Source organism: Vulpes vulpes, chromosome 6 (genome assembly GCF_048418805.1).
Source record: "Vulpes vulpes isolate BD-2025 chromosome 6, VulVul3, whole genome shotgun sequence".
Taxonomy (NCBI): domain Eukaryota; kingdom Metazoa; phylum Chordata; class Mammalia; order Carnivora; family Canidae; genus Vulpes; species Vulpes vulpes.
The window spans coordinates 65,851,887-65,869,328 of record NC_132785.1 but is presented as its reverse complement, the minus strand read 5'-3'; the positions used below and the strand labels follow the sequence as shown (position 1 = coordinate 65,869,328).

At 44.8% G+C, this 17,442-nt stretch overlaps 1 protein-coding gene across 3 annotated transcripts in view; it reads left to right on the top strand.

Moving 5' to 3' along the window:
* The window catches only part of STXBP6 (syntaxin binding protein 6), a 239,256-nt gene extending 223,820 nt beyond the window's left edge, over nucleotides 1-15,436 (top strand). For all 3 annotated transcript variants that reach the window (XM_072761296.1, XM_072761297.1, XM_026007645.2), the window contains 2 exons: nucleotides 6,170-6,327; nucleotides 12,044-15,436. In XM_072761296.1, coding sequence (XP_072617397.1) covers nucleotides 6,170-6,327; nucleotides 12,044-12,067 — 182 coding nt within the window. In that variant the 3' untranslated portion in view covers nucleotides 12,068-15,436. The remainder of the gene's footprint in view (nucleotides 1-6,169; nucleotides 6,328-12,043) is intronic.
* The last annotated feature ends 2,006 nt before the right edge of the window (nucleotides 15,437-17,442 follow it).

Here is a 17,442-nt window from a genome sequence, read left to right as displayed (position 1 = left end):
AAGATTTTGTATATTTTTATTTGTTAGAAAGAAAGTGGAAGGAGGGGCAGAGAGAGAAGGAGACAAGCAGACTCAAGGCTAAGCATAGAGCCTGATGTGGGGCATGATCCCAGGACCCTGAGACATGACCTGAGTTAAAACCAAGAGTTATAGATGCTCAACCTACTGAGCCACCTAGATGCCCAGAAACTATTCAGTTTTAAAACAGTGCTCTGACCTGAGCATGCTTACTTAGCACTGAGTATAGATTGGCATATATTTATTGATCATTTATTTTTTTTTATTTTCCTTTTTTCCAACAAGATGAGTATTTTGTATTTTATGTATATATATATATATATATATATATATATATATATATATAATCTTTATAGATACAGATATAAAGATATAGGTAGATATGGAGATACAGATATTTGATAGAGGAAGTAGCTGCTGAAAATTCCTGAAGTTGCCTCTTTCTTAGCTATTGAATTGGGAATTTTGATTACCAAGATACAAGCTGAAATCTAGGACAATATAAAGAAATTACATTGATGTTTGAGCTGTTGGCATGTTTTGTGCTCTTTTGAAAATCTTTCCTCCTCCTCTTTTGTATTCTTGCTTTACAATACACCTTATTCTTTTTTCCTCGCTTTCTTATACATTTAAGTTTCTTTTAATTATGTTTTCAAACAGTGACTGAATACAGTTACTGCTTTATCTCACGTTATAGCTTTAGCTCAGTAGTCTGCTCAATCACTTAACATAAAAGATGCAGCATCAAGACAAGAGATGCCAGCATATATATTTTAAAAGCACATATCAAGTGGAACTGATGTAAATGCAACATTAATGAAGTAAGACTGGTCTCTACTCTCCAGACACTATAATTTAAAAGGCAATTGACTTTATTTGCTGTGGTTGACAGCCTGTTTCTCAGACTACTCAAATAAATTTGGGTATTAATATGCTTCCTGTCCATTTAGAGAGAATTACTATTCTATCCGCCTTGGGAGACTGTTTCATTTCCAGGTTTAACTCAACACAATATGATGGTCCCCAGCTTTTGAGTAAAGCATACTTTAGTGAGCCTGTGCTCAGCTGCCTCTCAGAGCAACACACTGAGCTACACACAGCAGGTGTACAAAGACACCTAAGAAGTGTCTTCTGTGAGCCTCAAGACACTTAGCTGCAAAATAGGAGAGTAGAGAGGGAGACATGCAATGGAGTTGGATGGGATTGTGCCATTTTTCCAAAGTTACAAGAGAGCAAATATGGTCTTAGGGAGGTGGAGAGACAAATATCCATTGAGCTCCTATAGGCACTTTGTATACATTTCATCTTCATTTCCACAACAGCCACACCATAGATGGCATGACCCTCATTTTTAGATGAGGAAATTGAAGATCAGAGACATTAAATCACTCCCTCAAAGTCATTCTGCCATTTGTTTCAATACAGCAGAGCCCGGCACATAGTGTGCACTCAAATGAATAGTGTTGAAAGTTGAGTGAATCTTTCTGGGAAGCAATTTTCATCATGTGTCAAGAGCCTCAAAAATGTGTATATTTTTTGAATCAGCAGTTTCACTTCTAGGAATAGTCAGAGATGTGGGCAAAGATCATGTGTGTGTAAATGCAATAATTCATTTTGTCACTGCAACCTCATTTTAAAAAACAAAATTTTTGGAAACATACCCAATATCTAAAAGGGAGTGTCAAATAAATTACAGTAGTGTTATACAGCCATTATAACAGTATTTTTAAAGAATTTTTAATGACATGGGGTAGTGCCCACCATAGGGTGTAAAACTAAATATATATACTATGGTCTCAGCCATGTCTTAGAGAAACACATGCAGAAAAATTACTAAAATAAAATGTACCATAAATATAAATTATGCCTAAACAATCGAATATTACATGATTTTATTTCTTTTTTTTTTTAAGATTTATTTATTTGAGAGAGAGAGCACAAGCAGGAGGGACAGAGGGAGAAAGAATCTCAAGCAGACTCTTGAGCTGAGTGTGGAGCCTGACGTGGGGCCCAATCTCACCACCCTGAGATTACAACCTGAGCCAAAACTAAGAGTCCATTGCCTAACCAACTGCACCACCTAGGCTCCCCTACATTTTGTTTTTTATTTAACTCATTAAATTCCTGGCATAATCACTAGATGAGATAACTAACTCCATTAGACACAGACTAATTCCTTAGTCACTTGGCAAGTTTAGAATTTCAGGACTTAGTTAGATCATGTGACAGCATCAGTTATGTGTCCAACCCTCTGCTAAGCCATGAAAAAATCATAAAAAGGATGATATATACTTCCTGCCTCTCAGCCAACCAACATTTATTAAGTGTCTGCTGTGTGCCATGGATCAGGAATACAGAAATGAAAAAGGCATAGTCCCTGCCCTCAGGGAGTTCACCCTGGATGGCCAACAATTATGTGCATGAAGTAAATGCACCATTTGTAGATAGTTTTTTTTTTATTTTAGAGAGAATGCATGCACATTCTCATATGAGCAGGGGGAAGAGCCAAGGGAGAGGGAGGGAGAGAATCTCAAGCAGACTCCCTATGCATCACTGAGCCCAGTGACATGGGGCTCAATCCCATGACCCTAAAATCATGACCTGAGCTGAAATCAAGAGTTGGACACTTAACCGACTGAGCCACCTAGGTGCCCCATAAATGCACCATTTGAAATAGATACAAGATAATGTGTATGTTAATGGCAGTCAGGTGTAGGGTGGGCTAGACATGACAGGGTTTTCTAAGAGGGAGTTTGAAGTGTATTGAAGGAGCCATTTAGGAAGGCTAAGATAAAAAACAGGTTTCCAGGCAGAGGTAGCAGTATGAAGGCAAAAGTTTCAATTTTATCTTGAGTGGGAGATGGTAACAGATTCACCTTTTTAAAAATTTAGCATGAAGTGTGAAAGATGAACCAAAAAAGGTGTGGGGAGAGCTAGACAAAAGGCTATTGCTTTAATTCTGAAAGCAGGAGGACCTAGGTCAACACAGAAACAGTGAAGATGGTGAAAAGAACAGAAAGTAGAGAGCTGTGTAGAAGGTGAGCTTTAGTTGTATGAAGTAAAAGGGAGGATGTATACTAGAACCCCAGATTTCCGAACTGAGGAGCTGGGAAGATAATGGGGGTTTTCACTGAGCTGAGGACCCCAAAGGAAAGGCTGAGGTGGAGGGAAAGACAGTGGGATCAGGTTTAGGCATACAGAATTCCAGTTGACTTTGGGTCATTCACCTGGAGTTGTTCAAGTAAGAAAACACACTCATGTAGAGTTGTCAAGTAAGAAAACATACAGATCCGGAGCTTAGCAGCACAAGAGAGCAAAAGACAGAATTCGGTCACAGAAGCCATGACTTGAGTAAAATTGACCTAGGAAGAGTCTGTAGAAGAGAGAGAAAAGAGGGTCAAGGACAGAACGTCCAGAACTACAGCTTTAGCAAGATCTCAGAAGAAAGTAAGCAAGCAGGAAACCCAAGGGAAGAGGAGAAAGATTCAAGATTTAGGAAATGGCCAACATATGAGATGGTGCCCTTGGAATTTATAAGCTGGCTGGAAAGTAATCACATCTACAGATGAAGAAATGAGGTAGAAACGTTGCCCATGACTATCCTTGAGTAAGTGCCTAGGAAGGATATAGACAGTTCTTATGGAGCTGAGAGGAAGGAGAGTATGGGGTTGACCTGAAGCTTGATAAAGCTGATGAGACTTCACTGAGCCTGAAATATGGTTAGAATTGAAACCAGGAGAGAGAGGCCATTTCAACTAAGGCCCTGAGATTTGTTCAAATTCATCCTCATGTCTGAAAATAACTGGAGGTGGACTTTCTATTGATTGTGGCCATCCGTGTCATCTTTGAATAGTGAAGACAACATTTGGTTCTTTTTTAGTTATAATGCCTGTTGGTTAAACGGTATCCCGTAAAACTGGATGCAGTGTGACCTGACTTGTACAAGGCTAAGGAAGTCATGACAAGAAAACAGTATGACTTATGCGTAGCAGGTTCATTCCAGAAACACAGATGTGTCTAACTCAGAGGACATCATGAGGGGCAGTCTTGATGGGAAACGACAAGTTCTGGTTATGTGCCCTCCTCACTTTATGGTAGCTAATTCTAAAATCCCTTTGGTTTAATGCAGCTATTCCTGGATATGAAGTTGCAGATTCCCTGCCCCATATTTTCCCTAGCCTCTGGTGGCTAAGCACTAGGTATGTGAAAGGAAGCAAGAAAAGGATGAAATGTTAGTGTGCTCCCCCCACTCCTCTGCACCTTCCAGTCCCTTCCATCCTCTCATTCCATCCCACTGGCCTCTTTCTTCTCGAGACCACTTGACTTACAATGCAGCATGGGTAAGAACTCTTCACTGACCAAAAGGGATATCTTAAGGACAGAAATAATCAGGCATTACTTTGGGAAATAATCTGTCAAAATCTGCCTCTGTTGGTCTGCTCACAGTTCTGTCTTCTTATAGTGCTTCCCACAGCCTACACCATATCTGCAAAGAGGAAGGTACAGAATAAGGACAAGTCATTGGAAAGTCAGGTTCCACAGTGCTGACCATGCCACTTCCCTAGGGATATGACCTTGCACAAGCCACTTAACCTCAACTACACTCAGTCTTCTCAATAGAATTTGTGGGACAGTCAAACGAGATAGCATTTGTCAAGGTGCTTAAGATTGCAAAATGCTCTTCACATGTTCAGCAGTGGTCTAACATAGGCTATTATCGTAGTCATGAATGTGATTTGAAAGTAGAGGGGGACCAAAATTTCCCCTCCTCCAGGACCCTTCTAAAGACCTAGACCTTCCATTCCAGCCCTTGTATTCAACCAGTTTCCTCCAGAGCCCCATCTCTGCTATCAATCTGTGTTGATTTATCCTGGCTCATGGAGGGCTTACTACAACTGAGTAATACTCAGCTACTACCCCTGTTCTCCTTGCCTTAGCACATAGTGGAAGGCCTTAAAAATCCACTCCTAAAGAAGAAAAATGGTGAACAATTTACAAAATCCTTCCTGGGGGCCAGGCACTTTCTTTGCCTGAGATTCTGTTCCACAAACCACAGGCTTTTCCCACAGAGGAGAAATCAGGAAGCCTTTACAGCTAAGACCAGGGGAAATTACATTCTATTAAAAGCTGTCTGTGGTAGATGTATCCATCCCAAGTACAAAGTTAAACGATGTAATAAACTTATTCAAAGACATAAAGCTATTACATAAAATGCCATTAAATATCTTCTACTCAGTGTTAACAAAATACAGCTATAAATTTTCTAGGGTTGTCATTTTGCAAGTCGCTGGTTCTCAGTGGGTTATGCATCTGCCAGTTCTTCACTGTTGAATTCTGTTTTCCAGTCCTGGCAAATGGGATGTCAGGGATGTGTAACTCTTTGAAATGTGATGGTTTTCAATTTCTTGTGAATCTAAAGGTGCTCAGTTTCTTCTACGGCTGGCGTCTGTCTCCATTTTCTACCTCCTGGCTAAGTATAGTATTGAAGCCCCATATTTCATAAACTTGGAGATCAGAGGCAGGGAGGACCAACCAACCAAGCCATAGCTCAGGATTCAAGGTTGGGAGCTGGCACATCTCCCCTGAACTTTGAGATCGATCCACAGCTCCTTACATGAAGCTGTGCATCTAGTCATGACAGGGTAAAATGGAAGGGAGGAGTTGAAAGGAATACAGAGCATTCTCTCTGGGAAAGTTCTGTGCCCCCTTTTCGTGTGGGTTTTCACCTAAAACCCAGGTCAAGAGGAAAAGCACGGAAGATCCAGATAGGTCTCACTGAACTCGTCTTATTCTATGAACTTGTCAGGCTTTCTATTTACCTTCGCAAGCCAAGTCCTAAATCCAGATGGCCCCTATCCTTTGGGCCCTCACCAAACAGAATGGCAGTAGAATGGAGTGAGGGCTGTGCCAGGAAGGGGATGCAAGAGTAGCCGTCAGCTTTTGCCCAAGTCATGAAGGTTGTGCAGGCTGTGGGTACTCTTCCTGCATGTGCACAGTCAGGTGAGATCAGAGAAATAGTGACACGTGCCTAGATCCTCAAGGCTTCTCTATAGGGACCCGCCTTGCACTTGCAGGTGCTCAGCCCTCACAGGGCTCAGTCGCTGGAGGTCAGCCGAGACAGCCTCTGATGCCCTTGCTTGTGCTTCTTCAGGAAACAGCATCCTCCACTCGGCAGCCGACAGCGTGACCAGCGCCGTACAGAAAGCAAGCCAGGCCTTGAATGAGCGTGGGGAGCGGTTAGGCCGAGCTGAGGAGAAGACGGAAGACATGAAGAACAGCGCCCAGCAGTTCGCGGAAACTGCTCACAAGGTGGGTCCTGCAGAGGGGCAGAGGTCCGCCTCCGGGTGCTCAGGGAGCTTCACCCCAAGAGACTTACTTCAGTGTGTTTCCCATGGTGGGAGATACAAAATCAAAATCAAGCCCCTTTACACCCCCTCCCCAATACAACCTGCTGCTTTAATAAGTACCAGAATCGTGAAGGGTTTCTTCTTGTACCTGTTCCTTCATTTCTCTCCTTTCCAACATCTTTATCTCTGTCTCTGACCTTGGATCTGGATCTTTGGGAGATGTGGAACATCTTTAGTTCTTGGCCAGACTGTGAGGGCTCAAGTTTCAGGGAACAGGATGGGGAGCAGAGGAGGTCAAATCTAAGAATATCTCTCCTCCTATGGCTAGTGCTGGAAAAAGGACTTTGGGCTGCTCATACTTGCTTTTCCTTGCCGTCCTTTTCCGGTCATGGTCATGAGCCCAGCATCCTGTGTTTTTATCTCTTCGCTGTATGAAAAGCAAGCTCTAGTCCCAGGACGCAGGGCATCTCAGGGCCGGCTGCCCTCTGCAAGGGGCCTTGGATCTCTGAGGCTGACCTGACTCGTGCAGAGCTGCCCGCAAGGTTCCTCCCTGCTCTGAATTCAGGTCACGGCATTTCCCATGTGACCACAGGCACACACGTGCACATTCACACACTCCCTAAGAGTGTGCCTTTCAGAAGGGGAAAGGGGAGTTTTTATTGGCAGCTGGTTCTCTGAGGCAGCCACAAACCAAAGGAAAGAGCAGCCCCGTTGGTCAGGTGATAAAGAGGATTTATTACTGATCTTATGTTTCAGGTCAAAGGGCAGTTGTCTGGCTAGTGATTAGAATTTAGGTTTCCAGACACAACCCCTGCTGATAACTGTTGGCATCTCCGGCTCACAATCTGTCCTCTCAGATATGCTTTTCAGGTGACCTTTGGGGCAAAAATTAACTTGCTTCAACAGAAAACCCCATTTCTGCTGCAGAAACGAGAATGGACAACCTGACTGACAAGTAACAAGAAAAGTCTCCCCAGCTGAGGCCAGCTGGTCTCTCTCAGGGGCTCAGGCCCAGGACCAATGGTGGATCTGAATCCCCGGGATGCTTCCTGCCTTCCTGTCCTGCATCCCCCTCGCACAGACCCGGCTCCTTGTGTCTTTGGCCCTCTGTCACCACGGGGTCTTCCTGCACCCCTGCCCCCACCCTGGGGGGCCCATGTGGGCTTCCCTGGAGGAGAATTGGCCAGATCTGGCTGAAAATGCAGGTGGTCCTGCTGGAGACCAGACCCTTGCTTGTCACAGAAAGAGGGAGCTCAGGTTTAAGATTTCCTGAAGGTTCACATTTAACATCCCTCCTCCAGCCTTTGTGACACAGCAAAAATGATGACATGGAAATGCCAGAATTCCCCTCCACCCCCAGCTTCACTGATAACAACAGCAAAATGTTGTGACTTGGTGGGGGGGGGGGGGGGCAGGTGGAAGTCTGGAGAAACATTCAAAGTGTTGATATGGGGAAGAGAAAGCCAAAGGGAATAATTTTGTAATTGTCTTCAAGTCTGGGAGGGACGATAGCACGGGTGTATCTCTTTTGTGCCTCACCACACAGAATAGACCATCCAGCAGTGCACTGATAAGATTCTGCTAAGACCAGAGTTTAGGCAGATGATTAAGTCATGAACCAGGTTACCATCGCTCTTCCCAAGATGGAGTAGACAATACCTGGAGGTCATCCATGTGGGCGTCCCCCTCGGAGGACGCTGTACAAACACTGGGTTGGATAACCTGACCAGATGGCCATGATTCTTGACCCCAGTCACCCTGTTTCCCTGATGTGGTGGCCAAGTTTGCTAGGAGCTTGGGAAGGCGGGATGGTGTGGTTAAGGTCTTGTGTTTGATATCCATCCCACTGACCTTGAGCAAGTGCCTAATTTCTCTAAGCCCCAATTCCCTTCTCAGTAAAATGAGGCTAATTAATAACAGGGCCTGTCTCTTAGGGCCTTGAGAGAGAATTGAATGAATTCAAACCTATAAATCTGTTATCACAATACCTGGCATATATAAATCTAAATTACCACAGGTCATAACTATTTCCATGAAAATGGTTCTCTTGAACCTGCCCCATTCAGTCACACAACAAGCATTGTAGGGGAATGGAGAAATGTGATAGAGGATCCCAACAAAGGGATGGGGAGGGATTGGTGGTAAAGAGTTTGTTCCCGCCCCCACCCCCCCCCCACCACCACCACCACCACAAGTTGGGTAGGCAAGGCTCCTGCTAAATGCTGGTACTTTCTAAACACAAAACAACCCTTGAATCAAGGCTGTCAGAACAGAAGCTGATTAGACCATCAAAGGCAAAGAGGCCTCTGGCCTTGACCACTGCCAGCCAGTGGCCTGTTTTCAGTAGAGATGGAAGAAGGAGAGGACAGTCTGCCCTTGTTTTGGTTTCCCTGCCCTGGGGGTGTTCTAAGGGGGAGATGAAGGAGTTGCTGGTGTCTGTTAGTGTGTTCGAGGGAGTGTGAGCTGGATGCTGTCCTGGCCAGACATGGTTTTCTACAACTGGGATGTGTGCTTATGAATCACCAGTATTGGCAGTATTCCTAAGGAGGAGGTTGACCTCTTTAGATAAGGCATGACTATTTTTCCAGGGACTAAGACTCCTGATTTAAAGCCACTGGCATGGCCTGACTGTGAAGATGTCATTTCAGTGGCCCAGCCCCTACCCACCAGACCTGCTGGTGAGGAGAGCGTTCAGAGGTGGAACCCACCCCTCCACCCCCAGACAGACAGCTCTGTTGATTCATAAACAGTGGGCTGTGTTTACAAGTTGAGACACAGGGTACATGTTAGCACCCTGAGCGACAACAGCAAGATCAAGTGACGATTCCCCCATGCTCCCCAGTTAAGGGCACATGACCCCAACCAGAGAGTGTGGGACTCCCTTCCCCGTTGCAGGAAAAAGGATCTAACTTCCCAGGACTCCTGCAGTGACCCAGGTACATTACTGATGGATCACCTTTGCACAACCCGGCCCGCAAGACATGTGAATGCTTGTGTCCAGGAGAGCAGATAGAAAATGCTCCTGCACAGCCCTCCCCCAAGCTCTGTTCAGCCTGCCTTGAGGAAGCATAGTTCCTTCCTGAGCTGTGGGCTTGGCACCACCTCAGACCTTAGGGCAGTACAGCTCAGCCAGAGAGCAGGCCTGCTCACTTTCCTTTCCCTGCCCCGAAAAGCACAACATTGCAGAGTATGCCATGGTATGACACCCGCCACAAGCAGTGAGTCAGCAGGCAAGAGCAGCACCCACACCTAGGCATCCTCAGATGACATTTCTCACAGAAATGAACAATGATCTGCCCTGTTTTGTACAAGCTAATGTTTCTAGGGGAGGGAGTGGTAAGTGGCATTTCCCTCACTGGCAAGGAGTGGTGGCCTCTGTCCCTACTATGGTCACCTGCTTCCTTTGGATCCCTGAACCAGAAGGGACTTCAAGAGTCCAGGTCCCTTAAAACTGCCCCCAAATGTGAGAGATGCTTTGTTACTATTTAGATGGAGTCATTTACATAGCTTTGAAACAGAAAGCTTTCCATGACATATTCAGAAAGCAAAATACACCAGAAGGAAATTTTAATCTCCTCTTTTGTAGGAACTCTGACATCTAAACTGATCCATAAGCATTTGAGTGGGAGGTGATAATTATAAACATGAGGAGACTGAGGTACGGAGCAGTTGTGACTTTAGAGCTCAAGGTCATGCAGCAAATTTGCAGCAGAGAAGCAACAGCAGCCCGCCTTCCCTATTCCAAAACTTCTAACTCCCAGAGAATTTTTAAAAACAACAAACAACAACAACAAAACCCTAGGCAACATGGAAATGACTGCCACTCTCTGCAGAGACACTTCAAATAGTAAGATACCCAATCCAGTCGTATTTCTGCGCTGCTGAGTTGGCCACAGCCCCACCTGGCCGGGGCTCCGCTTAGCGCCAGCCCAGACACGCGGCAACGAGGGCCTCGTACAGGCAGTAGTACAATTGTTGCTGAAGATTAATGACTGGGGGTGAACTGGCACAAGCCCATTAGCTGAAGGTTAACAGCTCAGTGAATAACAGGACAGCAGCACTGATCAAATATTTATGTTTGGTATTCATTATGCACAACGCTAACAGCCCCGTGTGGATTTGAATGGTCCCCGTTGTAAATAATGTACTAAAACTAGAGACGGGGCAAGAAGTGGAGCCCATGCCGCGTGTGACGCCCCCTGGTGGAACAGACCAGAAGGGGGGCCCTGGCTCTGCCATCTCCACCCCCCGCGTCTCCTGGACTGTAAACCCTTGGAGGTCAGGAGTTATTGGCCACCTGAACCTTTCTTAGCAAAAACCCACAGCCCTGAGCAGGGCAGCGGCCTGGGCCTCCCGGTTAGGTTGGCTCCCCCAGGAGGAGGGGCTCAAGGAGCTCTTTCAGCTGAGGTGAATTTTAGCAACGCAAGGACTAGGTCCAGCAGTCCCCTCTCCATCACATGGCCCAGCGCCCCAGCTGCAGGGGAAATGTTTGTGGCTGTTGCAGTGGGCCTAGCTGAGGTGGCAGCCACAGGGTGATGACTCTGTTCTGGAGGACACCAAGGAAAAGGAAGGGGAGCCTCAGATCGCTCTGGGTGACACTGGAGAAATGGATCACTGACACTGGCCAGGGTGATGGACAGCACGACTGTGTGGAATCAGGGGGATCCCTGGCTAATTCTTCAAGGACCAGGAACCTGGCCATGAAGCAGATGACAGGGCTTTCTACATAGCAGGTGCCTGCAGGGAATCACCTGCTGTTTGCTCAAAGCCGTTCCGAATGGCGGGACCCTGTCCTCTTCTCCCCGTCCCAACCCCAGTGGTTAATCCCTAATGCCAGACTCTAGACACCTGAGGAATTACAATTCAGGCTCAGCTCTGCCCTCAGGTCCACCACAGTGTATGGGCTCCTTGGAAGGGATTAAGAAAAGCAAAGTCGGATTTAACTTTATGTTCCACACCTGCCTGTTGTTTCCTTAAGTATATCATCGTGGGCTCTGGCTGGGCTCGGGGAGCTACTAAATGGTACCGTGGTATCAGTGTTCCCACCGATGAGGGTCTCACACGGCAGCTCGCCACGTTTGGCAAACGCCGGCAGGAGGGGCAACGAAGGAAGGTCTGGACTGGGTCTCGTGTTCAGCCCTCGTCAGTAACACCACTTAAGCATCCAGGGCTTTCGACGGGGTGGAAGGTCCAGGCTGGATATTGAGGAGGTGGATGAATGGCAGTTGTCTTTCTACAGCTGATTTTTAATACTTTATGAGATATCAGTGAATACTTACATTTGAGGGGCGCTGGCTTTCCTGGATCACTAGTAACCCGGGAGCCCAGAGCGCTTGGTTCTATCCCTATGTCGTCGGTCGCCCGCTGGCCTGGGCCTGCGGGGCTGTTCATCGGCCCTGCGGCGCGGGACTGCGGGAAGCTAACAGTGCCCCCCCCCCCCGCCCCCAGGATGCCTTCACCAGTGGACTCACATCAGGAAGGAATGGGAAAGGCGTGCTCAGTGGGCTCTTGGGGAAAATGTTGCACACCCACTAGATGCCCTGGGAATACACTGGCGGCGGCCACAGCAAGGAGAATCTCGGTGCTGCCTCTCATCGCGGATCTGGGGAGGGGAGCCGCACGGCCAGTTCTCCCCGATGCTAATAATGCCTAACTTTGCCATCCCTCTGTTTCCTTAGCTTGCCATGAAGCACAAATGTTGAGAAACTGCCCACCTCAGTGATGCTCCTCTCAAGAGGAATGGAAGAGTCTGCTCAGCAGTTTATACAAGAATTCCGGACCTCTGCTTGCTTCTTCTTCTTCTTCTTCTTCTTCTTCTTCTTTTTTTTTTTTTTTTTTTTTTTTTTTTTTTTTTTTTGCCGTTTATGGACATTTAGATTTTTTTTTTTTTTTTTGCTTTTCCTTTTCAGACATTAATATGAAAGAAAAAATGTTGTGTCTACACATTTCACTAATGACTGTGCTAAGAAACGCTGCAGTGGCATCAGCTTTGTTTGGTTTTTGGTTGGTTTTTTTTTTCCACTATCTGTATGTGTATCTTCATACGTGTCTTCTCTTCTTTTTCATTTTTTTTCTCAGTAGTTTGAATATGAAATTTGGACCAACTGATATGCTGAGCTGGGTCTAAACTGACAACATGTCGTTGTAGTTTTCTTAATATTAAGCCACAGGGGTGCCTGGCTGGCTCAGTTAGAAGAGCATGCGACTCTTGATCTTGGGGTCACGAGTTCAAGCCCCACTTTAGGTGTAGAGATTACTTTTTTAAAAATGTGATATTAGGCCGAAGACCTTTCCATATGGTGACAGCAGATGTTATTGCTCCTGGTTGGAAATCAAAGCTGCAGTAACATTGTTACTGTTTCTCTGTCTCCTAGCCACTCTTAATTTGAAGGTTAAGATTCTATATCTTGAAACATAAGCCTGTGTTTTGGAAAACAATCAGATTTATCAGGGGAAATGGCAGTCTTAGATTTTGCTTTTATGTAGTAATCTTTTGCATGAGCCATCACCAGCATTCAAAAAAAAAAATCAGAATAACAGATAGAAATCTACTTTCTGAGCTACAGTCTAAATACTTCCAGTACTTGTTTCCATGCTGATTATTTGCAGTTATCATAGGAAGGGTAAAAACTAGAGATCAAAGATGTAAGGAAAAGCCTATTTAAAACCCTCTGTGCATTTGGGGGATGTCTCTTTCTTTTGTCATTGTCCCCAATTATGGCAGCCAATATCAAAAAGAGCCTGGATTTTTATCAAGAATTGATTTGTCCAGATACAGGTCTGTGTAAATGATAATGTGAAAAGATACTACACTTTTCTTTTTACAAAGTCATGCCTATTTTAGAAGCACCCTCGCCCTATCCTTGGGAGATGGCCTTCAGTTTCTTGGTATCTGATTTTTGAAGGTTCTGATGTTATTTGCTGTCTATTTATTTAGTGTAATTTCAGGTGTGGGTGTCTTGACAAATTGGATTTCATGGTGATTGCAGCTTGCCCGGTCTGACATAAAACATGGTCGTGAAGCCTTTACCCTGCAGTCAGAATGAATAAAGTTGGCTCCCACGCCTCCTGATCTTGGATTATTCCAGAGACTGCTGGGTTTAGAGTCTGGGAGTTTTCTTTCTTTGAGGGTTAAATGCTAAACATAAAAGCTATGCTTTTTGTCTTCGTGAAACAAGGAGGCAAGCTGCACATCCCAGACGCAGTCTCAGCCTCTTGCTGTAGCGCATTGATTTTTAAGCTGCCTGAATTGACCCCTTTCTGTTCCTTCCTACCCATTGAGCCGCCTGAGTCCATGTGCACTGTAGCCTCTTTATTTTTTTTTAATTAATTTTTATTGGTGTTCAATTTACCAACATACAGAAAAACACCCAGTGCTCATCCCGTCAAGTGTCCGCCTCAGTGCCCGTCACCCATTCCCCTCCAACACCCGCCCTCCTCCCCTTCCACCAGCACTGTAGCCTCTTAACAGCAGCAGAGGACTTTAGGATTATTTATGCTGACTTAAATAGCGTAAGTTCTCCTGATAAAGTATTTCCTGGGAGACAAAGTTGGGCTATAGGGGGAAAAAATTATCTTAGTACATGTCAAAAGGGAGATGGGATTTACTGGAGACAAATTTCTGAATCCGCTTAGGAGGATGATCCAGTTCAAGAAAACTCTGTAAAATTAATATGGTAAACCATATAAGTTTACTATAATATTTTGTACTTTTCTTTCAGTGTCTAGAAAAGTCAAAGCAGCAAGGAACTTGCTATCTATCTGATGAGTACCATGAGAAGCATTTATAATTTCTAAGAAAAATCCAAAATACCACTCCAAATGGGTTTTGTTTGCAGACCTCAGGTCAGAAAACACACATACATACAGATATATTCATCTTCTGAAACTGGATTCTAGCTTCAGAGACATAGTTGGTATAAATAATTGAAAGGGTAAGTCTCAAACCGCCTGACAACTGGCCAAACTCAAAAATAAAATCTGTTGCCAACTATCTAACAAGGGTGTTTGCAGAGCTGCTTCTAAAGTAGCAGAGGCTGAGGTCATAAGCATACTGTGAAATTTGAGATTCTTCCTCCCTTGGTAGAATTGTGACAGCTACTCCTCACATCTTGCCCTCTTGTTTCACTCTGTTCATCCTTTTAGATGTCAGTCCTACTGGAAATAGCGTGGACTAGAAAAACACCTGTTAGCTCCCTCTGTTGATTTGCTTCCGTGCAGTGGCCACACCCTCGACCTCCCCTGGGTCAACACCCCACCCAGGCCTCCCTCCACCCCAACCAGGCCAGAACAGCAAGCCCCTGGCTTTCCTCCACCTCCTGACCTCTTACAGAGCTGCCCCATGATGATACATGTGAAGTTCTTTGCTATCCTTTTGTAGAAGGTGCTGCAAAACAAAAATATTAACACAGTGTAACTTAAAGCAAATCGCTAAAATGTCACGTTCTTTGGGACCAATTCATTTGGTGAAGCTGCTAGAAGACAGCTAATTTTTTGTTTTCACTTCTGCACTTCATTACAAGTTTTCGGGATACTCCATCTCTGTGAAGGACTTCAGTTGTGCTGACCACACGTAGCGAAAAGAAGCTTCCCAGTATTACCACTTCTTCCTGGAACGTAGCTGTAGTATTCCTCACTAGTATTAGATATCTGCGTACAGGATGTATACAGTTATTCAGGTTAATGTTTCATATTAAAGAATGTATTTGTAAAATGTAACAAGATCAGTAGTTAACTTTTTTTAAGCTCTGAAAAAATAAAGATTGTGTTAGACTTGCAATTACAGTGAAATCTGTCTTAATACTACTACTTTTGTGGCTAACAAAAATTGTGCATTTATGTAAAAATATTTACAGAATGCCCTCAATAAGAGATAATAAAGATAGGTTTTGCTTTTCATTTTTAGAATCGTGACACCGCTGCTGTCTGTTATACAGTTATTCTTCAGAAGTTTCTCTAGGATGTCAAATATAATTTTTGTTTCTTTCAGAGATAAGTAACACCTGCTCTATGATTCACAATTACCGTTAACTCTAATTTTGTCATTAAATATTTTAACTCTGTGATGAAAATTTGTTTCTCTCAATTATTTGTCATATCTGTAAAACACGACCCAATAGGCAGGCATCATCATGCTTTTGATTGTGCTGGGAACATCTTGTGTGCCTACCAAAGACCTAAGAGCTAGGATTGGCATAATGATAGCATTTCCTTATATGTGTCCTAATGGGAAAACTTGAAACATAAAAAAGACAAAAAGGCTAACCCTAATTTAGACAATGAGCTTCTATCCAGCAAGAGGGTTGTTTTTTGTTTGTTTGTTTGTTTGTTTGTTTTGGGGGTTTTTTTGTTTTTCTTCTCATGGGCAAAGGACTTAAGCCAATGAACAGTTCCCTTTCTGCTGATACTGGGGATGTGCTCAACTCAAATATTCATTACAACATGTGCCCTCATTCAGCAAACTAGTTTCGTGTCCTGTTAAATTGGAAAGAAGACTTGATCAAGTTATTTCAATTTATTTTTATAGAAATAACTACCGCATCACCCTTTTGTGTTCAAGGAAAGTGACTTGGGTGACACTGTCCAGAGCAGCCCCCTGGCTTGGCCTGGACATGTCCCTTTAAAGCAGACAGGACTTTGACATGTTTCTTGGGTGGAAGGGCAAGACTGGGGTCTCTAGTTTTCAGAAAAGAAAGGATAGAAAGGTAGCTTGGCTAGATGAAGAAAGCAGCCTGAAGTTAATTATGTAGTTAAAGGCACCAGTTCTTGCAAACCAATTATAAAACCATTGCCTTGCAGAGATGACTTTTTCTTAATATGCTGTGTATTTGTTAGCAATCATACCACAACTAATTCTCAATTTGGGGGAAAGGATTCACATGCTAAGTGCTATTTTAAAAAAAGAAAAATCAGTGATGCCTTCCCCCTTGCTGTCAGCGAGGACATGCTTAGGAAAAACTATTGACCCATCATAATCATCATCTGCCTACACAAACAGATTGAGGGCGGGCAGTGAGGGAGGTAGAGAGAAAAAGAGTGGGGAGAAAAATACCAGAAATAAATTTGACAGGAATGCAAATGTTTGAGTGTTATTTCTGCTGATAGTCGTTCGGCGTGCCTCTTCCCCCGGTGGAGGTGAGCCTGGGTGCTGGCTGGTCATACGTCTGCACGTTCACACAGGCAGGCACAAACTGGCAGGGAGAGGAGAGCTGAGCTGTGCTCCTAGGTGGCCCTGAAATCGCTTCTGGACACCTTCTTGCCCTTCTGGGCACGGCTAGGCAGGTGACGGTATTTCCAAGGGTCACTAAAACCAGTAAATGCCCCAGGTGGGCCATTATCAGAGACCTGTAAAGACTCAAGGGACATGAGACCAGAGCACATCCCACCCACAAGGTGACTCTTGCTTTGTTCTGTAAACGTGGATGCACTCACGGCCCTCAACAGGGTGGTGCGGAAGACGGATTTTCCTTTGTTTTGCTTTTGAAAATCCTGGAATTACATATAAAACGATTTTGCAGAGCCAGAGCCGGCCTGATGCAAAATTCCTCATTCCTGACCTCCCCGCCCACCTGTCCTCCCTCCCTGACCTTTCGCCTGGCTATGCAACCCTTTTAAAATCCTGCTTCACCCCGCAGCACGGCACGGTGCCAGTTCACAGCGGCTGCCAGCAGCTTCCATCCTGCCTGCTTGACAGTCGCTGGGGAGTTCTGAGAAATGCACACCGTTGACTCTCAAACTTGCCTCCGCAGTGGCCCTGGTCATCTTGTCTTTTGCAAAGAAAGGAAGAAATGACTTCAGCAGGCTTCGGATGGTAGGGCACCCGGCTTCCCTGGACACTTACTAGATTTAAACCAGCAAATTAAAGCTGTCAAGGAAATTAAATGTACTATGCATTTCAGCTCAATTACTGCTATAATGCAACCTCCTGCCTTGACCCCTATTATATATTGTCCCTTGAGCCCCATCTGGAGCCTCCGGATTTCCTGAGTCATGTTTTCACTCCCCACCCCTGACGTTTCATGCCACATTTTCTGCTTTCTGCTGCTGAGTGCCGGTGTTCAGGGGCTGCTGCAGGGCC